Source organism: Jaculus jaculus, chromosome 4 (assembly GCF_020740685.1).
Source record: "Jaculus jaculus isolate mJacJac1 chromosome 4, mJacJac1.mat.Y.cur, whole genome shotgun sequence".
Classification (NCBI taxonomy): Eukaryota; Metazoa; Chordata; class Mammalia; order Rodentia; family Dipodidae; genus Jaculus; species Jaculus jaculus.
The window spans coordinates 256,145-283,035 of record NC_059105.1 but is presented as its reverse complement, the minus strand read 5'-3'; the positions used below and the strand labels follow the sequence as shown (position 1 = coordinate 283,035).

General features: G+C 44.0%; 1 protein-coding gene across 2 annotated transcripts in view; it reads left to right on the top strand.

Moving 5' to 3' along the window:
• Positions 1 to 26,891, top strand: part of Atg4b (autophagy related 4B cysteine peptidase) — a 70,736-nt gene that overhangs the window by 38,517 nt on the left and 5,328 nt on the right. For both annotated transcript variants that reach the window (XM_004667806.2, XM_045147536.1), the window contains exons 2-10: positions 3,542 to 3,643; positions 3,775 to 3,846; positions 6,817 to 6,915; positions 9,645 to 9,746; positions 10,144 to 10,216; positions 12,638 to 12,717; positions 22,809 to 23,002; positions 24,455 to 24,533; positions 24,861 to 25,006. In XM_004667806.2, coding sequence (XP_004667863.1) covers positions 3,542 to 3,643; positions 3,775 to 3,846; positions 6,817 to 6,915; positions 9,645 to 9,746; positions 10,144 to 10,216; positions 12,638 to 12,717; positions 22,809 to 23,002; positions 24,455 to 24,533; positions 24,861 to 25,006 — 947 coding nt within the window. The remainder of the gene's footprint in view (positions 1 to 3,541; positions 3,644 to 3,774; positions 3,847 to 6,816; positions 6,916 to 9,644; positions 9,747 to 10,143; positions 10,217 to 12,637; positions 12,718 to 22,808; positions 23,003 to 24,454; positions 24,534 to 24,860; positions 25,007 to 26,891) is intronic.

Below are 26,891 nucleotides of genomic sequence, written 5' to 3'. Positions count from 1 at the left end.
GTCTGGCTTACATGGGTCCTGGGGAATTGAACCTGGGTTCTTTGGCTTTACAGGCAAGCACCTTAACCGTTAAGCCATCCCTCCAGCCCAAGTGCTTATTTTGTACTTGAGAAGGGGAGGCCTTTTATTTTTGCTCCATCCCTTCAAGCCAGCCTAATTTGGTCTCTTCCCATCATGTCAGCTGTAAGACATAGTTGATGTCTGAAAGGCTTGGCTAACACCTATCCCTACCCCAGCTGTTCCACAGGCTGTCATGTGCTTATATGTGTGATCACAGTAGCTATCATGGATGTTCTGAAACACAGGTGTGCTGCTTGTGGCAAGAATATATACTGCAGAAATGGTATGAATGAATGCCAGATGTGGTGGCATATTTCAGTCAGTTTCACATTGCTGGCAGAAATCACCAAACCAAAGGCAGCTTTTGGGGAAAAAAAAGGTGGGGGGCTTTATTTTGGCTTACAGACTTGAGGGGACTCTCCAGGATGGCAAGAAAAACGATGGCATGAGCAGAGGTTGGACATCACTTCCTGGCCAGCATCAAGTGGACAATAGGAACAGGAGAGTGTGCCAAACATTGGCAAGGGACACTGACTATAATATCCATAAGCCCACCCCCAACAATACAGTGCCTCTAGGAGACATTAATTTCCAAATCTCCACCAGCTGGGAACCTAGCATTAAGAACACCTAAGTTTATGGGGGACACCTAAATCAAACCACCATATTCTGCCCTTGGCCCCCAGAAACTGTTAACCATCCATGATGCAAAATGCAATGCATTCAATCCAACTTTTAAAGTCCCCACATTTTTTATCAATCCTAATGATGTTCAAACATCTCCGTAATCCAAGGTCTTTTAAATTAAAAAAATTTTTTTTTGCTGTTTATTTTTACTTATTTGAGAGTGACAGAGAGAGAGGGAGGGAGAGAGAGAGGCAGATAGAGAGAGAGAATGGGTGCACCAGGGCCTCCAGCCACTGCAAACCGAACTCCAGATGCGTGTGTCCCCTTGTGCATCTGGCTAATGTGGGTCCTGGAGAATCAAGCCTCGAACTGGGATCCTCAGGCTTCACAGGCAAGCACTTAACCACTAAGCCATCCCCCCAGCCCCTCCAAGGTCTTTTTTTTTTTTAATTTTATTTATTTATTTATTTGAGAGTGACAGACACAGAGAGAAAGACAGATAGAGGGAGAGAGAGAGAATGGGCGCGCCAGGGCTTCCAGCCTCTGCAAACGAACTCCAGACGCGTGCGCCCCCTTGTGCATCTGGCTAACATGGGACCTGGGGAACCGAGCCTCGAACCGGGATCCTTAGGCTTCACAGGCAAGCGCTTAACCGCTAAGCCATCTCTCCAGCCCCCTCCAAGGTCTTTTAACTGAGCCATAATACCAAAAAAAATCCTCCCCAAACCCATAATGGCATAGAATAAACATTCACACTGCAAAAGATGGCATTGGGCATAGTAAAGAAATACTCAACCAGGGCAAACATTAAACTCTATAGCTCCAAGACAAATAACTCTAGCCAGTAACAAGTTTTTAAGTCCGATAATCCTAACCAGCAACAAGTCTGTAGAGTTCCAATTATGCTTCTCCAGCTAGCCTACTCACAGTCCTGGAAAACTTCCATCGGGGCCGGCAGCTTTCTTTAGCAGTCAGCTCGTGGTCCTGGCATCTCTACTGTGTTTCCACTGCAATCCCAGGTCCATCCTCATGCCTTCTTCAGGTCTCCTTGCAGGCATCCAGCAAACCTGCTTCACACTGCCCATGACTGTTTCCAAAACACAAAACAGTGTTACAAATTCAATGACCCTCTCTTTCCTGCATTTCTTATACTCCATAATACCAGGTAGGGTGCCAGTTTGTTAATCCGGGGGAATAAAGCAGACTTTGAAAAATAGGACAGTCCTTCAGCATTCAGTCCCCTTCAAAAGACTGCATTTTTTCTGTTGTCCCCATGCAGGTCAGCTGGCCCAATCTCCATGGTTGTAATCTCTCATACAATTGTAGCTGAATGGGCAGCAGTTTTGGCCCAAAGATTTCTTTCTGTGCCATATCCCTTTGCACACACCAGTCCATTTCTACACACTGCAACCCTGCACAATTTCTCAGGACATGGACATAACAACAAGCTTTTCACACAAACTGCCTCTAGCCCAGTCCAAACAAAGCTCTTTCTCACCCTCATAAGCCAAACCTCACAGTCCATAGTTCTTACTGCATTCAGGTCTGTCAACTCTGACCAGAATAGTCCACCAAGGCTGTACTTACCGCACTGCAAGGCATCTCTTAGGCCAAGGTTTCAAATTTTTCCACATTCCTCTTGAAAATCAGTTCCAAAAGGCTACACAGCCAGGTGTCAATAGCACATGACACCACTCCTTGGTACCAACATTACTATTGCAGTCAGGTTCACATTGCTGGCAGAAATCACATGACCAAGAGAAGCTTTTGGGAAAAAGGGTTTTATTTGTCTTGAGGGGACGCTCCAGGATGGCAGGGAAAACAATGGCATGAGCAAGCCAACATCAGGTGGACAACAGGAATGGGAGAGTGTGCCAAACACTGGACACTGGCTATAATACCTATAACAGACAGCTTCAGGTTCACTGAGATGTGCTTCCAGATCAGGCACAGTTATGGAGGAAGGGATTTATTGAAGTTTACAGATCCAGGGGAAGTTCCATAATGGTAGAAGTTGGCCTGCTTTCATAGGACCAAACACAGAGAGAGGAGCACAAGCCTAAAAGCCAAAAGCCACACAGCACTGCTCACTTCAAGAACTCCTACTAGACACACTTTGCATATCTTTTTTTAAATTACTTTTGTTTATATTTATTTGAGAGCAACAGACAGAGAGAGAGAAAGAGGCAGATAGAGAATGGGTGCACCAGGACCTCCAGCCACTGCAAATGAATGCCAGATGCATGCACCCCCTTGTGCATCTGGCTTACATGGGTCCTGGGGAACCAAGCCTCAAACAAGGTCCTTAGGCTTCATAGGCAAGTGCTTAGCTGCTAAACCATCTCTCCAGCCCCACTTTGCATATCTTTAAATTGAAATCTCAAACCCACCACCACACCTTAAGATCCGCCCAGTGACACCACTTCTAGCCAGGTGGCTTCGGATACAAACTGCAAACTAATAAAACAGTGAATATATTGGGGGCCATCTATTCAAACTATCACAATACCCATAAGCCCGCCCCCAACAATACACTGCCTTCAGGAGGCGTTAATTCTCAAATCTCCATTAGCTGGGAACCTAGCATTCAGAACACCTAAGTTTATGGGGGACACCTGAATCAAACCACCACATGGTGCAGACACACCTTTAATCCCATTACCCCAGAGACTGATATAAGAGGGTCACCAGGAGTTCCAAGCCATCTTGGGGCTGCAGAGCGGGTTCCAGGTTAGCCTGGGCTAGAGTGAGACTTGGGGTAGGGAGGGAAAGAAGTTAATGTTGTGAATGAGCTCTTTGGTCTTACTATTATTGGAAATTGTGAAAGTCAGTTGTGTTTCCTTGGTTTTCACAGCCACTCTTACCTATGATACTCTCCGGTTTGCCGAATTTGAGGATTTTCCTGAGACCTCAGAGCCTGTTTGGATCCTGGGCAGAAAATACAGCATTTGCACAGGTATCAGCCTCTGTGGGTTAGCTGCACCTACAGAAATCATCTTGTGTCAGTAATTTTTTTTTGGCTAACTCTCTCATATCTGACTTAGAAACTGAAATATTTGTATGTGTTTTCTTCTTTTAAACACCTAGAGAAGCATGAGATCTTGTCTGATGTGGCATCCAGATTTTGGTTCACCTACAGGAGAAATTTTCCAGCCATTGGTGAGTACCCCACTGTCTTGCAAATCTATGACAAAATACACATGATTCAAGAAAGAGAAAATTTTTGGTTTAAGGTTTTTACTTCAGAATGCCAGACAGTTAGGCCTAGGGAGATGGCTCAGCATTTAAAGGCACTTGCTTGTGCTTGCCAAGCCTGGGTTCAATTACCCAGCCACCCACATAAAGCCCAACAAGCTTTCAATTGCCATGGCAAGATACTCTGGCTTACTTGTATGCGCGCGCGCGCGCACACACACAACACACACACACAAAAGAATGCCAAACAATTGGTTCATCCTCACAGGAACCCTGGTTATATTGTTGAGTTCTTACACTCAGTAGTGGCAGAGCTGGGCTCCAAACCCAGGCTCCTGGTGACTTTTCACCTGTAAGTCACAGCTTGTTACTTGAACTTGAAGTCAGGATCAGGGATCATGACAACAGTTGTTTGGTTGATTGATTTTGAAACAGGATTTTGGCATATAATCTGAGCTGGCCTTGAATTTGGGATTCTCCTATATCAGCCTTCTAAGTGCTAGGATTACATGCCACATCCAGCATATTAGAGTGGATAAAGCACTTGCTGCACAAGTACATAACTGTTGGGCGGGCTTGACAGTCCACCTGTAACCCCATTGCTCAGGAAATGGAGACAGGGAATCCCCAAAGCAAGCTGCTGGCTAGATTAACTGAGTCTGTGAGCTCTGGAATCAAGTGAGAGAGCCTGTCTCAGTAAAGTGGAGAGTGATTAAAGAAGATACCTGATGTCAATTTCTGGTTTCCAAGTACATATGCACCAATATATATATATATATATATATATATATATATATATATATATATATATATATATACACACACATTTATACATTCTTGCCATACATAAATAAATTTAAAACATAAAAATCAAAAATATTAAGATTTAGAATAGAGTTGTAAGAGTATATGAACTGTTATCCATAGTAAGATAGCATGTTACTAGCTGGGCGTGGTAGCACACATCTTTAATCCCAGCACTTAGAAGGCAGAGGCAGGAGGATTGGCATGAGTTCAAGAACATCCAGGTCAGCCTGGGCTGGTGTAACACCCTACCTCAAAAAAACAAAAAATAATAATAAGAAGAAGATAACATGTTGCCTTAAGAGATTATGGGTTTAGTTGGTAAATTTGATTGTGTCCAAGGTCTCACTATACAGTGTCTCTTTCTGTCTAGTATGTTTAGAAGTCATTGCTTTGTATCCCTCAGCTTTTTCGTATGTTATATAATGTCATATAGGTATATATGTTATATAATGTTATATAATTCTATATAATGATTGAAGGGTTGATTTAAAGAGATTAGAAGTCATTCTTTAGGTTGGAGAACAACTCTCAGTCTTGCATTTTATTTTATTTTATTTTTTTGGTTTTTCAAAGTGGGGTCTCATTCTAGCTCAGTCTGACCTGGAATTCACTGTGTAGTCTCAGGGTAGCCTTAAACTCATAGTGATCCTCCTACCTCTGCCTCCCAAGTTTTGGGACAACCAAAGATCCCAAGACTGTACCATATTGGCATTATACTGTCCCCAGTAGCCAGATAATAAGACAGTTCCTCCCGTGGATGGCCTTTCACCCCTTCTTCAAAAGTGACCTTGGAAGTAAAGTAGGTACACTGAAGTATGAAGGAATAATAACATCTCTGTTTCTTAGTTTAACATTTAGTGATGTAATTTGCCAAATAAGCCATTTATCCCACATATACCTGGAGCACACTTATTTTCTGAGCCTGCTTTGGTACATGGTGACTGCCAGACAGGGTGTTGGGGAGGAAACCAAAATTAGAGAGACACCTTCATTACTTAACAGTTGTGGACATCCTTGAGGCTGGATATGAGCCCATAATGGGCTGAAAGCCTAAGTGTGGCCTATATACACCCTACATCTTACAGGGATAACATCTTTCTATCAGAAGTGAGGGAAAATAGCTCATATCTATAATCCTAGCACTTCATAGGCTGAGAAGGATCACTGTGAGTTGGAGGCCAACTTGTGCTACAGAATGAAACCCAGAGGCTAGAGTGAAACCCTGCCGCAAAAATAAGAAGTAAGGTGAAGCTGTTGGCAGTTCAGGAGGTAGGGGAAGATCCCCCTTCACTGACCTCTTACTCTCTGTTCTTCCAATACCATGTACAATCACATCCCTGCCACTCAGTGCCACAACAGTGTGTTCTTCTTCCATATCATCGCCACACACTGGCATTCCCCTGAACTCCCACTGAAGGCCCATGGGACTTTCTTCATCTTTGTCACATGATACACTTCCACAGTGGACATGAAGTGGTGGTGTCATTACATATACTTGAAGTATGTAGAGTTGTCACTGACCATTACTGCATACTACTCTAGCCCATAATCAGAGAAATACTGATATCATGTAACGTTTGAATCTTTGCCTTTCTGGTGGTTAAAAATGGTTCTTTTGGGGCTGGAGAGATGGCTTAACAGTTAAGTTGCTTGCCTGTAAAGTCTAAGAACCCAGGTTTGACTCTCCAATCCTCATGTAAGCCAGATGCACAAGGTGGAGCATACATTTGGAGTTTTTATTTGAGGTGGCTGGAAGCCCAGGTGTGCCCATTCTATCTATCTACCTTTTCCTCTTTATCCCTCTTCTCTCAAATGAATGTTTTAAGTGGTTCTTATTATGTAACTCTGCTTCTTCTAGTATACTCAAAGGAGTTCTCCCTTGCCAGGCATTCTCATTGCTGTACAACTGACTTGTTCACATATTTTTCCCATCTTGAGGAGGTTGTCAGAATGATCTGCTCTCCAGAAAATGTGGCCCTTTATGAATACTCAGAGTTATACTTTTCTGGAGACATGACAAACACAGGGAGGTCATATGGAGCTTATTCTATCCCTCTTGTCACTGTATACCTGACTGCTGTTGAGCCCTCTGATTATAAATACTTCTTATTCTTTCCTCCACGACAGGGGGAACTGGCCCTACCTCAGACACAGGCTGGGGATGCATGCTGCGATGTGGACAGATGATCTTTGCTCAGGCCCTGGTGTGCCAACACTTAGGCCGAGGTGAGTCACAGTGCTTGTAGGAGTCTGTGATAAGGAGTTTTAAAGGACATCACTAGCTGGGCATGGTGGCACATACTTTTAGTAACCCATCTCTTGGAGAGCTGTGATCGGAAGCTTGACATGAGTTCAAGGCCAGCCTGGGGCTATAGAATAAATTCCAGTACAACCTGGGCTAGAGTGAAACCCTGTCTCCAAAAAAAAAAAAAAAAAAAAAACCTAGGAAATTAAAAACTAAAATAGGGGCTGGAGGGATAGCTTAGCTGTTGAGGCACTTGCCTGCAAAATCAACCCATGTTTGATTCCCCAGGACCCACGTATGCCAGATGCATAAGGGAGCACATGCATCTGGAGTTCATTTGCAGTGGCTGGAGGCCCTGGTGTGCCCATTCTCTCACTCTCTCTCTCCCTCTTTCTTTGTCAAATAAGTAAATAAAAATAAAAATAAATATTTTTAAAAACCCAATAAACTAAAGTACATCATAGGTAATACATAGATAATGACCTGCAGGTTTTTACTGATAAGATAAACTGACCTTAGCTAGATTTGATTACCAACATCCCATTAATTAGGTATGGTGGCCCATGCCTATAATTCTAACACTTGGGAGATATAAGCAAGAGGTTCAAGAGTTCAGTGCTGGGTGTGGTAGTGCACGCCTTTAATCCCAGCACTCAGGAGGCAGAGGTAGGAGGATTGTCGTGAGTTTGAGGCCACCCTGAGACTCCATAGTGAATTCCAGGTCAGCCTGAGCTAGAGTGAGACCCTACCTCAAAAAACAAACAAACAGAAAGAGTTCAAGGCCATCCTTGGCAACATAAGTACGTTCAAGGCCAGTCTGGACCACATGAGAACCTGTCTCAAAAAAGGGCTGGGGAGATAGTTCAGCAGGTAAAGGTGCTTGCTGTGTAAGCATGAGGTCCTGAGACCACCCAAGTTTGATTTCCCAGTGCTTGGGGAGTGAGAGGTAAGAGAGGGGATGTGAGAGGGACTAGAGAATTACTGGGGCTTGTTGATGAAAAACAGCAGCTCTGGGTTGAAGGAGGGCACCTGACATTCTCCTTTGGCATACGGGTACTCACATTTGCATGTACACATGTACATGCAAATGTGAGTACCACACACCATACCATACATACTCTACCACATGTGCATGTTGTGTGTGCACACATAAAAAGACACTCCCACCCACAAAATTAAAAAACAGCAAAGGAAAACTGACTTTTTCTTTTTTTTTTTTGTTTTGTTTTGTTTTGTTTTTCGAGTTAGGGTCTGTCTCTGGCTCAGGTTGACCTGGAATTCACTGTGTAGTCTCAGGGTGGCCTTGAACTCTCGGTGATCCTTCTACCAAGTGCTGGGATTAAAAGAGTGCTGGGATTAAAAGCGTGTGCCACCACGCCCGGCTTTTTTTTTTTTCTTTTGATGATCTGGGATTGAACCTAGGACTTTGAACATATTAAATAAGTGCTCACCCACTAAGGTGTACTCTCAGCCCTCTTTTTACTTTATATTTTAAGATAGGGTCTCCCTAAATTGCTCAGGCAGACCTTGAATTTGGCAATACTCATACCTTAGCTTCCTAGGAAGCTGGATATACTGGCCTGGATTATTAAGTTTAGCAGAAAAACTGATTTTAAAGCATGTCAATGAAAAATATGTTTATTTTTAGCCAGGGTGGAGACAAAGGTGAGATGATCCCTGTGAGTTTGAGGCCACCGTGATATTGCATAGTGAATTCCAGGTCAGCCTGAGCTGGAGTGAGACCCTACCTTGAAAAAAAAAAAAAAATTTTTTTAGAAATTATTTTTGGTAGAATGACTGAGGGATCTAAGGCAGTGGATTAAGAAATTATGTTTAGGATGGGCATGGTGGCACATGCCTTTAATCCTAGCACTCAGGAGGCAGGAGAAGGAGGATCGCCATGAGTTCAAGGCTACCCTGAGACTACATAGTGAATCCCAGGTCAGCCTGGGCTAGAGTAAGATCCTACCTCGAAAAAAAAAAAAAAGAAAAGAAAAAGGAATTATGTTTAGAGCCAGGTATAGTGGCTCAACTCTTTAATCTCAACACTCAGGAAGCTGTGGTAGGAGGATCACTGTGAGTTCAAGGCCAGCGTGAACTACAGACTGAGTACCAGATCAGCCTGGGCTATAGTAAGACCCTCAAAAAAAAAAAAAAAAACTTTTTGTTGTTGTTGTTTTGAGCTAGAATCTTACTCTACCTCAAGCTGACCTGGAATTCACTATGTAGTCTCAGGGTGGCCTTGAGCTCACGGCTATCCTCGTACCTCTGCCTCCCGAGTGCTGGGATCAAAGGCATGCACCACCATGCCCAGCAAAATATAAAATTTTTAAATCACTGAAACAGTTTTCTTTCAGTCTACATTTGTTTTAATGAGATAGTGTGTGCATATTTGAAATTCTAGAGAATTTTGTTTTTTGGGTTTTTTTGTTTGTTTGTTTTTCAAGGTAAGGTCTCAGTCTAGCTCAGGCTGACCTGGAATTCACTATGGAGTCTCAGGGTGGCCTCGAACTCACGACGATCCTCCTACCTCTGCCTCCCGAGTGCTGGGATTAAAGGCGTGCGCCACCACACCCGGCGAGAATTTAGTTTTTAACTTTATACAGGTTTAAACAAAAGTTTGGGGGATCACCTGAATCTCACTGTGTCTAAAGAAGACTTGTTTTTCATGTTGTGATCAAGCTGACCTTCTGTGTATTGTTTCTAATAGATTGGAGATGGGCACAACGGAAGAGGCAGCCTGACAGCTACTTTAGTGTCCTCAACGCTTTTCTTGACAGAAAAGACAGCTACTACTCCATCCACCAGATAGGTGGGAACCAGTGTGTGCCAGGCTGGATGGACTCCATGTATAGGCAGTGTCCTTGGGTCTCTCCTGCGAGCTTTTCAAGTCTTGTGAATTGGAGCATGAAGCTCTAGGTCACTCTGGCTTTGGCTCCTGGGAGTTTCTCTGGGTGGTCCAGCACTAACTCAGACTTCAAGTCTGCCCTGCCCCAGCCCTTGTCTACACAGCATATGGTGGCTGCACTCAGCAGTCTGTGGGAACCAGGCTCCACTCCATCTGAAGGTTCGCCCTCCTCTGGAGGGTGGATGTTCTTTCCAGGCCTTTCTTTGAAGTGTTTCCTGATGTGTCATAAATGAGGTGAGGGGCTGAGGGGTATTAGATGTCTGCGGTGGGTGTGTCACTAATTTGGATCTGTTTCCTACAGCACAAATGGGAGTTGGTGAAGGCAAATCTATAGGCCAGTGGTACGGGCCGAACACCGTTGCCCAGGTCCTCAAGTACGTACGAAGTTCAGTCCTTCCACATGTTGGGGATAGCATGCATTTTCTTTTTTTGTTTTTGTTTTTGTTTTTCGAGGTAAGGTCTCACTCTAGGTCAGGCTGACCTGGGATTCACTATGTAATCTCAGGGTGGCATTTTCCTACCTCTGCCTTCTAAGTGCTGGGATTAAATAAAGGCTTGCACTACCACACCCAGCTTATTTTCTTTGTACTTCTCCCACTCATTGAACCCTCATTGCCACAGGAAATAAAACATTCAAATTCTTTGTTTAAAGACCCTGTAGCCTCAGCATCTAGAGCTCAATTTGTACCTGTTTGTTCTGAAGGATACTTGCCCCATTTTGACCACCTAGCATTTTAAGAAATGTTTCTTCCTGCAGTTTCCAGGGACATGTCACTTAGTACATAACAATACATCAGGATCTTTTGACTAGATTCACTTCTGCCTATAGCTGTGTGCCCTGATATCCTGGTGTGCCTGGGGGACTCTAAGTCCCAGGACACATGCAGCACATCTTCTCTGTTCAGAGACCAACATTTTCCAAATCTGTTTCACCTTGAAGTTCTGCCTTGTGCATCTGTCTGCTCTGTGCTCTACTTGAGGCTCCCTGTTACCTCACAGCCAATCAGGGCTTTTAGCATGTCTAGCAAGCAGCCCTGATGCTAATGCTTATACCCTTTCTAGAAATGCCAGCCCAAGCTGCTAAGCCATGCTTGCTTTTTGTGTCCCCGGCCTCCTCTGACTGTGTTGATTGCTTCCTCTTCCTGATATGTGAGGGCTAGAAACCCAGGCTCTAGCCTGTGGCCATCCTCTGTCCTACATATTCTATAGACATCTAGCTCCCAGGTCACATAGAGACTCAGGTTGTTTACTCAGTATCTCTACCTGAAGGCCCACAATATATGTTGACTTTCACTCTGTTTCCCTGTCCTCCCTCCCCATCCCTTCTTGCTTTCTCTTTGAGGTAGGGTCTCACTGTAGTTTAGGCTGACGTAGAACTCATTATGTAACCCAGGCTGGCTTCAAATTCACAGCAATCCTCCTACCTGAGCCTTTCAAGTGCTGGGATTAAAGGCATGTGTTACCACGCCTGGATGCATGTTGACTTTCAAAGCCAGAGCCTTCTGCCAGCTCCTCCCAGTGCCAGCTCCCCTCTCTGACAGGGGATGATGATGGAGTCCTTCAGGTACCAAAATCTGGATTGGTTCTAGACTCCTCTGACTTGACACACCAACCTGAAATACACCTCAGCTCTGACCAGTGCTCATCCCTTCCCCTCCACTCTGGTCTAGGTCTTACTTCCTGTTCTTGTTAAATCCTCTTTATTTTTCAATCATCCTAGACTCTGAAATAATAGCCAAATACAGCAATCCTTTCTATGGCTTTGGGCTGTAGCTTCTTGGAGGGCTGCAGCAGTGTCACCTACTGTGTAACTGCCCCAGTTTGCCCTGGCATGACAGGCCTCTGTTTCTCACATACTTCTACCTTAGGGCCTTTGTGCCTTTGTATGTGTTCTGATCTTGGCCTGGAAACTACTTCAGACCTATCTGGGCTGGTCCTCATGCTTCTGCTGGACCCAGTCCACATGACTTGTGCCTCCTCTGATAGCCCCTCTTTCATTCCTGCTGAGGGTGTCTGTAGCATGTACTATTTGCCTGACTTACTTCTTCCTGTTTGCCTTCCCCAAGATGTCAGTGCTGGGAGATACTGCTTTGTCTTTTCTGGGTTCATGTCCTCATCTGCAGCTGGGCTAGAGCTTGGGAGGAAGTTCTAGCTCTTCAGTGCCTCTTCCAGGCCTCTCATGGCGTGGGGGAGGAAGGGTTCTGTGTGGCCACCCTGGTGCCTCTCAAGCATTTTGGCCTCTCATGTCTCCAGACATACTGGGACCTTCAGCTTAGGGACTTGCCTGCAGTGTCCCTTTTGGCTTTCCATTCTTTCACTGTTCATAGGCCCACTACCCCACCACTATTATATCCTTTTCCCATGTACCTATGCCTGCATTATGTTCCTCCTTCAGAGCCATAAACCTGCAACCACACTTCCCACTGGTTGCCACAGTTGTATCACTTGTTAGGATCTTATGATTCAGTTTAGAGGTAAGGTGCTGGGGGAAGTGATACTCCCCAGTGTAAGCTGGACCTGCCTCTAAGCTGGTAAAGCTTCAGTCTATCAGACATGGTCTTCTGTCTTGCTACTGTGCTGCCAAGGGGCCCTGATACATGCTTTTTCTCCTAGTAAAGGGCAGCTGGCCTCGCCTCAGATATGTCTGTGGTGTTGGATACACCTTTGCCCTTTTGAGACTTGGTCTTCCTCCCTTGGGTAGCTGAACTAACACTGAACCCTCTCACGGTTGTTGCTATAGTGGTACAGTACACAAGCTATGGAAAGCTCATGATGTGTTCTCCTACTTCCTACAGGAAGCTTGCTGTGTTTGACACATGGAGCTCCTTGGCTGTTCACATAGCAATGGACAACACTGTGGTGATGGAGGAAATCAGTAAGTGGCTTAAAGTTTCAGCTGATAAGGAGGAATTGTAAGTGACATTCTCCCTACTGAACCCAAGAAGGAGCCTCAGCTGGAAAGTTGTGAGTCTTAGCAGTGGTGGTTTCCAGCAGGTGGTAGGCCAAGTAAGGTATATAAGGACCATGTAGATCAAGCTAAGGGAGGAGGACTGGTTACCTTCAGTCTTCCATTACATATTACAGATAATGTGTTAAGGCTAGGAACAAAACAGCCAAGCATGGTGGCACATGCCTTTAATCCTAGCACTCGGGAGGCAGAGGTAGGAGGACTGCCATGAGTTCAAGGCTACCCTGAGATGACAGAGTTAATTCCAGGTAAGCCTGGACCAGAGTGAGACCCTACCTCGAAAAACCAAAAAAAAAAAAAAAAAAAAAAAAGGCTGGGAACAGTAGTTCAGGCCTTTAATCCCAGCACTAAGGAGGTTAAGGTGGGAGGATCACTTGAGTACACGAGTTCAAGACTAACCTTGTCACAAGAGAAACAGCAAACTGTCAATATATGTTGCATTTGGCTGCAGTGATGCACCACAGTGAGGTGCAAGAATAACTTGAAAAATGCTGTCACCACCAGAAGTAGCATACCATTCTATCACATGTCTAGAATAAAAACCTACCAGAAACATAAGGGAACCTAGGCACCAAACTGACATCTAGAAGGAAAGTGAGGCTCTGTTTAAAAGTTGGTCTGAGTAAGCTCCCACCCTTAATGCAGCTATACTGACCTATTCTACTCATGTATTTATTGCCTTCTTGTATTTGACTCAGCAATGCTTTTTCCCCAAGAAATTCCTCAAAAGTTACTTCTTCAAGTCTAATTCTTTTTTAATTTATTTGAGAGTGACAGAGAGAGGGAGGAAGGGAGGGGGAGGGAGAGAATGGGCGTGCCAGGGCCTCCAGCCACTGCAGATGAATTCCAGATGTGTGCACCCCCTTGTGCATTTGGCTAACGTGATCCTGGGGAATCGAGCCTCGAACTGGGGTCCTTAGGATTCACAGGTAAGTGCTTAACCACTAAGCCATCTCTCCAGCCCTCAAATCTAATTTTTTATTGGCATTCCAGCTATGGGCTGTTGCTTTGAATCCAGTTTTGCTTTACAAAGGGCAAATTAAAGGGGGATATGGCCCCCAAAGTTCATAGACACACAGTGGAGTGGGTCTCATCCACATAGCTATGGTGTGCAGATCATCATGTCAGCGCAGCACATGCAACTGTTGAGTTACAGATGTTTCCCTTCCCTTCCAGGATTACAGTGCTTTTTGTTTATTTTGTTGTTGTTGTTATTTTTGTTTGTATTTATTTTTATTTCTTTATCCCTGATCATTCTGGAGAGTACACTGTTGTCAGTGTAGGCAGGAGGGAGCAGGGGCCTCATACCGTGGAAGAGCAGCACTGATTCTGTAGCTATAGACTTCATTATAGCAAGATTGCCGTTCGTGATTCTCTTCCTCAGAATAGATAAACTCGAGACACTAATGGGAGTATCTATTTCTTCCTTTTGCCGCTTTCTTTATTTTTTAAAAATAAATGTGTGTGTGTATTTTATGTGTGTGTACATGGATATGGTGGGGTGAAGAGTACATGCACACAAAGACCATCTTCAGGAATGCTATTCACCTTCTTTGAGACAAGGTCTCATTGGCTTGGAAGCCACAAATTAAGCAAGACTAGTTAGCCAACAAGCCCCAGGAATTCTCCTATTTCCATCTCCCCTGTGCTGGGACTATAGGTGCATGCCACAGTGTCTGGCATTTTAAAAAATATTCATTTATTTGCTCATATATTTAAGAGAGAGAAGGAGGAGAGAATGGGCACACCAGAGCCTTCTGCCCCTTGCAAATGAACTCCAGATGCATGCCCCACTTTGTGCATCTGGCTTTTCATGGATACTGGGAATCAAATTCTGGGCCATCAGACTTAGCAAGCAAGTGCATGTAATTTCTGAGTCATCTTTCCAGTCCATGGCTGGCATTTTTTGTGGAGACTGAGGTTCAGACTTAGGTCCTTGTGCTTATGAGGCAAACATTTTGTTGACTGAACTCTCTGCTCAGTTCCCTTAACTGGCTATAACTATTCTATTGCTATATTATTGTGCCTTAATTTCTCTTCCTAATCTCTGGGAAATCACTTACTCAACCTCTGGCTTTAGATGAAGGAAGCTACTTGTTTTGATATGATGACAAGAGAGGGTTAGGGATGACCTGCTTCCCAGAAGCTCTGTTCCCCTGGGTGCATATGCACTTTAGGAACTGTGGGTGGTTCAGTTTGTATTGTGGCCTCAGATTGTTTGTAGTAGTGCTGTTAAACCAGTGAATCCTTGAACCTTAGTCTCGGTAAGATGTGAGTTGGATCCTGGTGAGGTATCTGAGTATGCATTTTTAATAGCTCCTAGGGGTTATTGTAGGCTACCTTGCCATGACCAGGACCCAGTCAGAAGGGATATGCCCATTACTGGGACAAAAGTGACATCTGACTCTGACAAGCACTTTAACCATTTCTCTAGCCCTGACTCTGAATTTAAGGTTATATTGATCAAAACATGACAAAAGACAAGACAGTAGACAGGCTTGGGCTCTTGAACATGGAGTAGTATGATGGAGTATATGGGACAGTTCACAATGGTTCTGCCAACCAGTTGCCTTTGGTTTTTGACAGTTTTAGTAATGAAAGAAGTGAGCTGCTTTTTTAATCCACCACTAATAGTTATCCAATGGGGCCAGCCTATTAGATGGCAGCAAAGCAAAACTGGAGGAATAGTGCCATGGCCAGAGAGGGGTTTCCCCCTTCTATTTGCTTATGGAAGGAACAGTTTGGGAAAAACATTCCTTCATTCATCAGACATTCACAGACTTTCCCAAAGATTGCTTCCTCCTTTGAGAGAGATGATTAACAGTGGTTGCACTCAGATTTAAGGGAATATGTGCTCGGAGAGGGAACTGCTGCTTGAAATGTCATAAGGAAGTACAGGCATTAATCACTATGCCCAGCAATGTTGATGGATTTAGGCTTTTATTACTTCATCCGTCAGCAGGAAATCTCTACATATAGGGAAAAATTGCATAGAAAAGTCTAATCAGTAGTGAGTATAAATCACTCAAGGAAGGACAATTAAGTGCCAATGCAAGAGTGGCTGAGAAAATGAGAAAGGAGAAGAAAAAAAGAGGTGAAATTCAACTATTGAGAGGTAGTTAAGCAAAACATAGGTGGCTTAGAGGATAGGGCTAGAAAGATGGCTCAATGGTTAAGGTGCTTACCTACAAAGCCTAACCACCCAGGTCTGATTTCCCAGTACCCACGGAAAGCCAGATGTCCAAAATGTTGCTTGCATCTGGAGTTTGTTTGTGGTGGCAGGAGGCCCTGGCATGCCTATATTCTCTCCCTCTCTCTGCTTGAAAATAAATAATTTTTTTTTTTAAAAAAAAGGAATTTCCAAGCCGGGAGTGGTGGCTCACACCTTTAATCCCAGCACTCAGGAGGCAAACGTAAGAGGATCTCAATGAGTTCAAGGCCACCCTGAGAATACAGTGTGATTAATGGGTCAGCATGGTCTAGAACAAGACCCTACCTTGAAAAACCAAAAAAAAAAAAGGAATTTTCAGAGGAATAAGAGAAAGTTCCCCTCAGATGATGAGAATTGAATCGCTAAAGACCTCAATTTCTGTGTGTGTGCGCGTATGTGTGTGATGTGTACGTGCCATGGTGTGCATGTGCCAGTCAGAGGAAAATCTTGGGGATTGGTGCTTGGCCTTCCCCTGGTTTTGAGACAGGATCTCTTTGTTGTTTACTGGTGCATATGCCAGGCTAGCTGGTCTTCAGGCTTCTGGGGATTCTCTTGCCTCTGCCTCCCATCTTGCCATAGATTACCTTTACTTGCTACTGTGTCTGGCTTTGTATGGGTTCTGGGGATCCAAAATCAGGTCCTTATATTTACCTGTTGTAGCTACTTTGTATTGCTGGGATGAAACATCTAACAAAAAGCAACTGATGAGAGAAAAGGGTTTATGTCAGCATACAGTCTTGAGGTGATGCTTCATAATGGCAGGGAAATGATAGTAGAATAGAAAGGCTAGGCATCACCTCCTGCCAAAACAAGTGGAAAATAGCAGGGGAGTGAGCTGAGCTCTGGCAAGAAGGAAGTTGGGCTTGACACCCACAGAGCCTACCCCCAACAATACACCTCCTCCAGCAAGGCTTTTCCTCCAAAATTGTCACTAGTAGGGGACCAAGCAATCAACTGTGAGTTTATGAAGGATAGCTGATGCACCTATTACACCTAGTATAGCAGTTATTTTCTGGCTGGTACAAAACCCCTGACCAGAAGCAGCATATGGAAAGGTAATGTTTATTTCTAATTTACAGTTTAAAGGGGAAGTTTCTTTATGGCAGCAAAAGCATGGCAGGAACAGACAATTGATATCACATCTTTATCATCAGCAGGCAGGAAGGAGAGAGCTCACTATCCCTGGCAAGTGGGGCTAGACTATAAGATCTAAAAACCTGTTCCTAGTGACACACTTCTTTTTTTTATTATTATTGTTTTTGTAAAATTTTTAAAATATTTTATTTTTTAAATATTTTTTTATTTTTATTTTTTTCTTAATTTTTATTAACATTTTCCATGATTATAAAAAATATCCCATGGTAATACCCTCACCCCCCCCACTTTCCCCTTTGAAATTCCATTCTCCATCATATCCCCTCCCCATCTTAGTCAGTCTCTCTTTTATTTTGATGTCATGATCTTTTCCTCCTCTTATGATGGTCTTGTGTAGGTAGTGTCAGGCACGGTGAGGTCATGGATATGCCGGCCATTTTGGTGAAACACTTCTTGAAGTAAAGCTCTGCCTTGTAAAATCTCCACCCACTGGGGATTAAGTATGAGGTTTAATCATAAACACATGAAGCTGTGGGGGACATTTTACATTCAGCAAGTACCTTACCCATTGAGTCATCTCCCCATCCTTCCCCTTTTAAAATCAGAAATATGGCTGGAGGGATGGCTTAGTGGTTAAGGCATCTGTCTGCAAAGCCAAAGGACCCAGGTTCAATTCACCAGGACTCACGTAAGCCAGATGCACAAGTGGCTACACACATCTGGAGTTCGTTTCCAATGGACAGAGGCCCTGGTGTGCCTATTCTGTCTCTGGTTCTCTTTCCCTCCCTCCCTCCCTCTTTCTCGCTGTTAAATAAATAAAAGTAAAATATTTTTTTAAAAATCAGAAATACTTGGGGTTGTAGAGATGGCTCATTGGATAAAGTGCTCACAGCTGTAGACCCCATGTAAAAAGCTGGAAACCATGGCAGGCTTTTGTAATCCTAGCACACTGGTGTTGATGGTGAGATGGGAAGTAGAGATAGGAGAATTTCCCAGAAGCTTGAAGCAAGCTCAGGAAAAAAATAGCAAATGAGCTATGTAGGTGAGAAATAACAGAAGTTGTCCTCTGACCTCCACATGCATGCTGAGGAACATGCATACCCACACATACAAACACATGTGCACACCCACAGATATAAAAATAAAATCATCTGGGCATGGTGGCACACGCCTTTAATCCCAGCACTCAGGAGGCAGAGGTAGGAAGATCACTGTGAGTTTGAGGGCACCCTGAGACTACAGAGTAATTCCAGGTCAGTCTGGGCTAGAGCAAGACACTACCTCAAAAATAAAAAAAAGAAGAAAAAAAATCAGGTAAGTTTAATCATAGGTGTTCCTGGTATAATTGCCAAAGTGAGAAAAAAAAAATTATGTCATCCATATAACAATACTGCCTAATTTCCTTTGAAAAAAGGCAATACAAACTGACCATGACCATCCCTTTCTGCTTTACAAAATGTTTCTAAAAAGTATTCAGAATTATGAAGAAAAGGCCTGGTTGTTATTAGGTGAAACAGGTATATATATTGGCTGATTGTCATCAATAAAGAAAAAATAATCTAGGGCTGGAAAGATGGCTTAGTGTTTAAGGCACTTGCCTGCAAAGCCAAATTACCTTGGTTCAATTCCCCAGGACCCACGTAAGCCAGATGCACAAGGTGGCACGTTAGTTTACAGTAGCTGCAGGCCCCGACGTGCTGATTCTCTCTATATATATATATCTCTCTGCCCGTTTCTCTCTCTCAAATAAATAAAAAATTAAATATTTGTTTAAAAAGAAAAAAAAGTCTAATTTATTAAAAAGTAGAGGCAGGCCAGGTATGGTAGTGCATGTGTTTAATCCTAGCACTCGGGAGGCAGAGGTAGGATGATCGCCATGAGTTTGAGGCCACCCTGAGAATACAGTGAATTCCAGGTCAGCCTGGGATAGAGTGAGACCCTACCTTGAAAAAAACAACAACGAAAAAAGTAGAGGCAGGGTGGATGTGGTGGTACACGCCTTTAATCCCAGCACTTGTGAGGCACAGGTATGAGCATTGTTATGAGTTCAAGACCACTGTGAGACTACATTGTGAATTCCAAATTCCAGGTCAGCCTAAAGGGACTCTACCTTGAACCCTTCCCAATTAAAAGAAAAAAAAAAAGAAAAGAAAAGAAAAAGAAATTAGAGAAGTTATATAGACAAAGTTAAAATAATCTCCCTCCCTAAATCCTTTCTTCTTAACTATTTTGAGCTATTTCAAGCCTGCAGAAAAGTTCAGTGAGCCGGTATGCTGGTGCACGCCTTTAGTTCCAGCACTTGGGAGATAGAGGTAGGAGAATCACTGTGAGTTCAAGGCAAGCCTGAGACTACATAGTGAATTCCAGGTCAGTCTAGGCTAGAACAAGACCTTACCTCAAAAAAAAAAAAAAAAAAAAAAAAAAAAGACACTTGCCTGCAAAGCCAAACGTCCCAGGTTCAATTCCTCAGAACCCACATAAGCCAGATGCACAAGGTGGCACATGCATTTAGAGTTTGTTTGCAGGAGCTAGAAGCCCTTGTGCGCCCATATTCTCTGTCTCTCTCCCTCTTAAGTAAAATAAAATAAAAGTTCAGGGCTGGAGAAATGACTTAGCAGTTAAGGTACTTGCCTGTGAAACCCAAGGACCCAAGTTCAATTCCCCAGAACCCATGTAAGCCAGATGCACAGGGTGATACAGGCATCTGGAGTTCGTTTGCAGTACCTAGAGGCCCTGGCATGTCCATTCCCTCATCCTGTGCCTCCCCCGCCCTCTTTCTTTCTCCCTCTCTCTCTGTCCCTCCCTCTCCTTCTCCCTTTCAAATAAATAACAAAATATTTTTTTAAATGTTCAGTGAATTCTAACTACTTTTAGTCTTCTTTAATTTAGAGAGTTCTTGTGTTTTTGTAGTATTGACATTTTGAAGAATCTAGTTCAGTTAATCTACCACAAACTGAATTTATCTGTTTCCTTAAGGTTAGATTTGAGTTAACTTTTTGGTTTTTGTATGCACATGTACATGTACATATGGAGGCTAGAAGTCAACATTGGATATCTTCCTCAGTCACTGTCCATCTTATCATTTGAGACAAGGTCTCTCAGTTGCTCTCTACCTTACTCTTTGAGACAGGGTCTCTTGCTGAGCCAACTGGACAAGAGAAGCTACCCAGTGAGACCTAGAGATCCTCCTCCTGTCTCTACCTCCCTAGTGGTGGGATTACAGGCATGTGCCACCATTCTTGGTATATTACATAGGTACTACAGATCGAAACCCAAATCCTCCTGCTTTCCTGACAAGCACTTTCTCCAATGAGCCATCATCTCTCCAGGCCCTAAATTAAACATTTTAAACACCACCACTATGTGGTGTGTCAGGCCAATGTTAGTGTGTCCCATTATGATGCCATACTGTGCTACCTGGGGAGTGTGGTGTCTTTGTCTTAATGATACCTTTCCCCTTTAAAAAATTTGTGCAGCCATGCATATGTGTGTGTGTGTGTGTGTGTGTGTGTGTGTGTACGGGCATGGCATGGTCTCTTGCCACTGAAAACCCTAGCCAGATACTTGTGCTACTTTTTGTATCTGGCTTTATTTGGGTACTGGGGAACTGAACCCAGAACATCAGGCCAACTGCTAAACCATCTCCCCACTCAGTTAGAGGTGATTTTTTTTTTTGTCCTATTTTGTTGTTGTTGATTTACATTGGTGAGTTTTGTCTGAGGTGTTTCTTTGCATGTTCAGCTGAAAATATGATTTTTTTCTGTCGCTCTGAAATAAATAAAAATATTTTTTAAAAAGTGACAGACAAGAGAGGGAAAGAGAGAGAGAGAGAGAGAGAGGGAGAGAATGGGTGTGCTAGGGCCTCTAGTCACTGCCAACGAACTCCAGACACGTGCGCCCTCTTGTGCATCTGGCTAACATGGGTCCTGGGAAGTAGAGCCTCGAACCAGGGTCCTTAGGCTTCACAGGCAAGTGCTTAACCGCTAAGCCATCTCTGTAGCCCCTGCCACTCTTAAATAAATAAAAATAAACAAAAAATTATTTTAAATATGATTTTTCCCAAGTTGACTTTCTTTACATATAGACTAACAGGCATTAAAAATTTTATTTGAGAGGGAGAGAGACTATAGGTATACCACTTGCCACTGAAAACAAATTGTAGATGTATATGCCATTTTGTGCATCTGGCTTTATGTGGTACTGGGGAATCGAACTCAGCAGGCTTTGCAAGCAAGTGCCTTTAACTGCTAAGCCATCTCCCCAACCTCCTGACAGGCATTCCTGAAAAGATGTATTCTCTCTTCCTTCCATTTTTATCATATATTTAAAAAACGCATTTGATTTATTTTAGAGAGGGAAAGAGGCAGAGAGAGAGAAAGAGAAAGAATGGGTGCACCAGGGCCTGTAGGTAACAGTCTAACTCCAAATGCATGTGCCACTTTGTGTATCTGGCTTTACGTGGGTGTTGCGGAATTGAACTGAGGTCCTTAGGCTCTGCAGGCAAGCACCTTAACTGCTGAATCTATCACCAGCCCTTCCTTCTTTATTTATTTATTTATTTATTTATTTATTTATTTATTTATTTAAGAGCGACAGACCCAGGGAGAAAGACAGATAGAGGAGAGAGAGAGAATGGGCACGCCAGGGCTTCCAGCCTCTGCAAACGAACTCCAGATGCGTGCGCCCCCTTGTGCATCTGGCTAACGTGGGACCTGGGGAACCGAGCCTCAAACCGGGGTCCTTAGGCTTCACAGGCAAGCGCTTAACCGCTAAGCCATCTCTCCAGCCCCTCCTTCTTCTTTTTGTTTTTTGTTGTTGTTTGTTTGTATTTTTTTTTTTCCCCCTGAGGTAGGGTCTTGCTCTAGCCCAGGCTGACCTGGAATTCACTATGGAGTCTCAGGGTGGCTTCAAACTCATGGCAATCCTCCTTCCTCTGCCTTGCAGAGTGCTGAAATTAAAGGCATGCACTACCATGCCTGGCTCCTTCCTTCCAATTTTAAATTTTAAAGACTATCAATTTGTTTGTCAATTCGTGGGTATTTTTTTTTTCTTATTCAGTGTTAGAAATCTTGATGCTCATATTGTCTGCATTTGGCTGATGTACCCTTTTGGGTTGGCTATGTCATGACCCTCTTTCTGTCATGTTTTGTTGTTGAGCATGCTTTTTTTTTTTTTCTTTCTAGCACTGGGGAAGTGTTCCTGGCTCCTGCTATGTACTCCCTACCCATTCTGTGAGTGTAGGATGGTGTGTTCTATGCTACCACCTGACCCCTAGTTAATGTGTTTTTTGAAGGCATACTCAGTGCACTTAGACAGAAACAGTAAAGAAGGATGAAAAGTTGTTCCCCGATGCTATGAGAGCTGGCTCTGGCCAGGCTATAGACCTCATTGCTGTTGCTTTTATTTTTCTCTAAAGCACATATGAATTCTTACACTATTTTGCATCTTTATTTCACAATGAAAATCACTGAATATGCTCAGAAAAATTTTGGCAGGATTTGGGGACATTTCGTTTTATTTAATTAATTTTGGGCCAGAGTCTCATTTCCTGAGTGTTGAGATTATAGGCATGAGCCACCAAACCTGGCTTTCTAGCACCATTTAGTATTACATTATGATGACTTGATTGTTTTTTAGGGAGTACTTCTCCCTGCCTCTGATTAGCCCATGAAAAGAATGTTTTCCCCTCCAGGAAGGTTGTGCAAGGCCAGCCTTCCCTGTGCAGGGGCAGCTTTGCTTCCTGCAGATTCTGAGCAACATTGTAATGGGTTCCCTGCTGGAGCTGAAGTTAACCACAGGCCATCTCCCTGGAGACCACTGGTGCTTCTCATCCCTCTGCGCCTGGGGCTCACAGACATCAATGAAGCCTATGTGGAGACACTGAAGGTGAGTCTTGAGAGCAGCTCCTGTCCTGGGATTCTTCTTTCCTAGTCCTCCATTGATTTCAGGGTGTTGTTGGCTGGCTGGGGGTGGGGGGATGTAAACAGTTTATGAAAGGGGGGGTGTACATCTATTGATTCAAGTGAGGACAAAAAGGCCTTAGAGCAGATGTTAGATAAAACATCAGGGACTATATAAAACGTCCTCAGGCCAGGCTTGGTGGCACACATCTTTAATCCCAGCACTTGGGAGGCAGAGGTAGGAGGATCACTGTGAGTTCGAGGCCACCCTGAGAATACAGAGTGAATTCCAGGTCAGCCTGGGCTAGAGTGAGACCCTACCTTGAAAACAAAAAAGTCCTCAGGACCAAGCAGCTTGCTCTGAGCCTTGCACTCCAGGCCTGTCATCCCTCTTGGGTCTCTGCCGTATGTAGGACACCTTCTCTGGATATCCCTCTAGAGATTGGATAGACTCATGAGGAAGAGGGCTGTGTATCTATCTAGGGTAGCCAATGACATTGATTTCTGGGACACTACGAACCTGTTTCTCTGACAACCCTCCTCACCTCACAGGGAAGGCTATCTCTGACATGCCTTCCCATATCACAGGAATTACTCACTCACTTCTCTGATACCCCTCCTCATGTCACAGAAATAGAAGAGAAAACCTTTCTTCAAATTCCAGTTAACTGTGACTATAGACCAAGGGTTCACACTGGATATCCTCACTGTACGTAATAGTAACATGGCTTGCAATTAAAATCCTTAAGCCGGGCATGGTGGCGCACGCCTTTGATCCCAGCACTCGGGAGGCAGAGGTAGGAGGATCACTGTTGAGTTCGAGGCCACCCTGAGACTACAGAGTTAATTCCAGGTCAGCCTGGACCAGAGTGAGACCCTACCTCGAAAAACCAAAATAAATAAATAATAAATTAAAATCCTTTACTTCTTTTGTTCTTGTCCTTTCCCTCTAGGTCTCTGACCACCCTTGCTTGGACACTCCATGCCATAGGCCTCTGTATGACCCTCTCTGTCACTTCTACTTCTAATATATTTCTTATTTCATCTGACTTGACTCCTACTTCCATTTCTCTTGCCCAATGAATAAGACTGATGTCTGGCTAAGCCACCTTTCTAATTTGCCTATCACATCTCCCTCCTGCTTATACCTGCTTGCTTCTCTAAAAGCAGGTCCAGTTATCACCTCTCCTCCCTGAAGATTCTCAGGCATACCTTGAGCCTAGGTGGACTGGAAGCTGTCTTCATGTTTTTCTTGTTTTCTTATTGTCATTCAGCTAGGCTGCTGCAGGCCATGGGCACCTGCCTGTAGTGGTGGGTAGAGAACCATGTATTCTTGCCTGCAAGCTGTGTTGGAATGTCTGTGATTCTCCAGGAATCTCCTCTTGACATGCTGCAGTAGGACCAGTATGCCAATGGCCTTTCCTCCTCTCTCCCACAGCACTGTTTCATGATGCCTCAGTCCCTGGGGGTCATTGGAGGGAAGCCCAACAGTGCCCACTATTTCATTGGTTATGTTGGTGAGTCATATTTGCATGCCATTGGTCCACAGTGATGATCTGTCTACCCCACGGAAGTGTGTTTACTTCTGTGGAGTAGTGCTGCCACCTCCTTTGACTCCATCTTACCCACTGTAGTTAACTCAGGGCTACCAGTGGACAAGCAGTGTGTTCTGTTAAGGGCTGTGCTTCCCAATTGCCTGCATGCTAAGTAGCCCATGTGGCTCTCAATTCTTTGATGTTCTGGCTTTGGCAAGATGGGTCTAGATGTTTCTTGGCATACCTACTCACTTGTCCCCTGCCCAGTTGCAGTCAGCTGCCTTCTGACTTCTCTATTGTCTTGCTCAGGTGAGGAGCTCATCTACCTGGATCCTCACACGACACAGCCTGCGGTGGAGCTGACTGACAGCTGCTTTATCCCTGATGAGAGTTTCCACTGCCAGCACCCTCCCTGTAGAATGGGCATCGGGGAGCTTGACCCATCCATTGCTGTGGTGTGTTCCAGCTATGTGGTTTCTAGGCAGTTGTTCTGTGCCAAACCCTGTTGTAGGATGTAAAGGAAAACCTTCAGATTTTTGTAGTTTTTCCAGCATTTTGGGGGTGTTATGGTAACATGGTTTATAATCCCAAGGCCACAAAAATTAAATGTCTTTCAGCCCCTCTTCTGCAGAGACCATCTGCCTCATGAATAGCCTTCATATCCATAGTGTGGGTCAGACTCTGTGTGTGTGTGTGTGTGTGTGTGTGTGTGTGTGTGTGAGAGAGAGAGAGAGAGAGAGAGAGAGAGAGAGAGAGAGAGAGAAGAGAGAGAGAGACAGAGAGAGAGATATTGGGTGTATGTTTTCCCCTACTTTTTTTTTCGAAGTAGAGTCTCACTCTAGTCCAGGCTGACCTGGAACTCAATCTGTAGTCCCAGTCTGGCTTCAAAATCACAGCTATCCTATGTCTGTCTCCCAAGCTTTCTCATACTTTTTTAAAGAATATTTTATGGGCTGGAGAGATGGCTTAGCAATTAAGTGCTTGCCTGTGAAACCTGAGGACCCCTGTTCGAGGCTCGATTCCCCAGGACCCACATTAGCCAGATGCACAAGGGGGAGTACGCGTCTGGAGTTTGTTTGCAGTGACTGTGGAAGACCTGGCGCGTCCATTGTCTCTCTCTCTCTCTCTGCCTCTTTCTCTCTGTCTGTCGCTCTCAAATAAATAAATAAAAATAAACCAAAAAAAGAAAATTTTAAAAATATTTATTTTTTATTTTTATTTATTTGACACAGAAAGGACAGGGGAGGGAGGGAGAGAGAATGGGCACACCAGGGCCTCCTGCCGCTGTAAACAAGTTCCAGTTGTATGCGCCTCCTTGTGCATCTGGCTAACATGGGTCCTGGAGAATTGAACCTGGGTCCTTTGGCTTTGCAGGCAAACACCTTAACCGCTAAGCCCTCCCTCCAGCTCCCTCTCATACTTTTTTTTAAATATTTTTTCTTATTTATTTCTTTGAGAGCAAGCGACAGGGAGAAAGAGGCAGAGAGAGAGAGAAAGAGAATGGGCACATCAGGGCCTCCAGCCACTGCAAACGAATTCCAGACGCGTGTGCCCCCTTGTGCATCTGGCTTACGTAGGTACTGGGCATCGAGCCTTGAACCAGGATCCTTAGGCTTCACAGGCAAGCACTTAACTGCTAAGCTATCTCCCCAGCCCCTCTCATATTTTTTAAACTTGAGTGACAGCCATTTGGAGCCACTTACCTGACTGCACTGTGTGTGTGTGTCTTTTTTACTTAATGTATTTGGGAGTTGATTCCCTCAAATGAGGATCTTCATCTCCCTTTTTGGTTATATAGTGGAAATTTTTGCTGTTTGGTTTATGTAAACCTGCTATCCAAAATGTATTTGGGGAAAGAGGCCAAAAAAACAGGAATGTGGACAGTGCCATGTCTGGGGAAGTCATCACCAATCAGTTACACACCATAGACATTATGCTTTTGATGATAGAGAACAGGACAATCTGGTCCCAACATGAGACAGTCTCATAGACACAGGACCCAGCAACACTTCCTATCACACACATGCCTCCCTCTATGTCCTGGGGAGGGTGGTAAGAATGGGGAAGGTAGGCTAGAACTCAGTGGCCCAGACTTCCTATAGAATCCACTGGTAAACTCCTCACCTAACTAAAATACTGAGTGTGCCTTTACGGTTCTCAGTGACTGAAACTCTTGCACTAAGGTGAAGAAGGCAGTCACTCTTACAAGTAGATGGGTGGAACACATGGAAACTATCAGTTACAGAGAGTAGAGTTTGAGCCCCAGTCTTAGTTTTTGGAAGCTGATACCAAAAAGAACACACAGTAGAATCACTTTCTTTTCCTACTATATGGAAAGCA